The sequence below is a fragment of the Limulus polyphemus genome, unplaced genomic scaffold (assembly GCF_000517525.1).
Source record: "Limulus polyphemus unplaced genomic scaffold, Limulus_polyphemus-2.1.2 Scaffold1186, whole genome shotgun sequence".
NCBI classification, from domain to species: domain Eukaryota; kingdom Metazoa; phylum Arthropoda; class Merostomata; order Xiphosura; family Limulidae; genus Limulus; species Limulus polyphemus.
Window position 1 is genome coordinate 243,107 of NW_013666796.1, and position 1,904 is coordinate 245,010.

General features: G+C 30.1%; 1 protein-coding gene across 1 annotated transcript in view; it reads left to right on the top strand.

Moving 5' to 3' along the window:
- The window catches only part of LOC106462507 (helicase ARIP4-like), a 58,472-nt gene that overhangs the window by 18,977 nt on the left and 37,591 nt on the right, over positions 1–1,904 (top strand). Inside the window, 1 exon segment of the mRNA XM_022389797.1 lies at positions 748–1,016. Within this exon segment, the coding sequence (XP_022245505.1) occupies positions 748–1,016 (269 nt within the window).

Below are 1,904 nucleotides of genomic sequence, written 5' to 3' on the forward strand. Positions count from 1 at the left end.
TGTCATCATCAGGTACGTTGTACATTTGCTGTTATGTTAAACTTATATTAAAGTTTTTCTTCATTACCCATTCAAGCCGTCTCCAGCCATTATAAGAGTATTTATTTCCTGAAAGAGAGAAATACTTTTTATTTTTAAAAACCTATTGGATATTATTTTTTATGTGCTTGTAAGCAGTGTTTTTTCTTTCAAAATTTCGATTTGCTTTTAAGAACAGTAGCAGAAAATCTGGAAGGATTAATTTTTTTTCTTTTATGGAATAATTTATTAAGCGTTGCTAAATTGTGAAATTTTTGACTGTTTGACGTTACAACTGTTATATCATTGTACATATTTCTTTAGTTTTTGAACATGCAATTGTTCAAATAGATGTACAGTCCAAGTGAAAATAATACTTGTAATGCATGAATTATATTAGCCTTTTATGTACAAGTAAAATCAAAATTTGGTTAACATAAATCTGACAGAGTTTTGAAATGTTTTTGTTAACTTGTTCAGAATATAAGTATTATTGTGATAAATGTTAAAATATTCTAGCATGATATTTTTGTAAAATGCATTTTATCTTTTCTGTAATGATTGTTTTTAGACATCTTAAAGATTTCGGTTAACATAAATCTGACAGAGTTTTGAAATGTTTTTGTTAACTTGTTCAGAATATAAGTATTATTGTGATAAATGTTAAAATATTCTAGCATGATATTTTTGTAAAATGCATTTTATCTTTTCTGTAATGATTGTTTTTAGACATCTTAAAGATTTCTTCAGAAAATTATACCAAAATAGAGAAAAAGGAAAAATCCAATGAAGAGGAGGTGGAGGATGATGATGTTGTCATGGTGAGTGATGAGGATGATAACAGCACTTTAGATGAGGATCACAGTGGGACTCACACTAACGATACTTTGAACCAACCAAATGAAGATGGGTTAGTTCTAGTGAATATTGGCCATCCACCAGAAGAACCAGATATTTTTTTGGCTCCTCAACTTAGCAGAGCAGTTAAACCACATCAGGTAAAATGTCTTAGATTTCCTGTAAAGAGATTGCTGTAGTTTTTGTTACTTCTGTTTTATTGACAATGCACTATTAACCCTTTCACAGTGGCTGGAATACATCTTTTGCAGTGCTCACACTGCGACTGGGATAAATGTTTCCCATTGTCATTTAAAATTGCCACTCATGACGTATGGGAGTAAAATGAGTTGGAAAATATTTATTGGCATCCCACCTAATGTTAATATATGGTTTCTCTCAATGTTTTCCATCCAAACCTTCAGTAACCAACAAGATGTCTAAGCAGAATGTACAACAACTGTGTGCTGACTGTGCCCGCATTGCTAGAGCAGTGAGTAGTAACCCTAATTACAATGTAAATATGCTTGATACACTTGACTCAAATAGCTTAGGAGATAGTGAAAGTGAGTCAAGTGGTGTTCAAATGCATCATGATGAATATGTTTCCCATTGGTGACACTGTTTATGCCTTCCTTTGCTGGGTCCAGGTTCATCATCTTGACTATCATCTCAAGATGAAGATCTAACATCCTCTTGTGCCCACTGGGAAGTATACATCCCACCCGCATTGAATGGGTTAACCATTTCTAATTAAGAAAAATAAATTATATTAATGAAACAAATTTTTTTAGTAAACTACTGAGTATTCCTGAATGGTTAACAAGGTGAGTCTAGAAATGTTTTATTCATGAATGAATAATGTAAATAATTAATGTATAATTTATTTATAGATTATCCTCATCATAAATTTTATTTTAATAGTAAGATTGTTAATGATTATTTTTTGTCTTAGTTTTCAATTTTAGGAGTTTATTGATCTTTATTGTGTTATCTTGTAATTTTATAATTTAAACATCACTGTATATATATATATATATATATATATA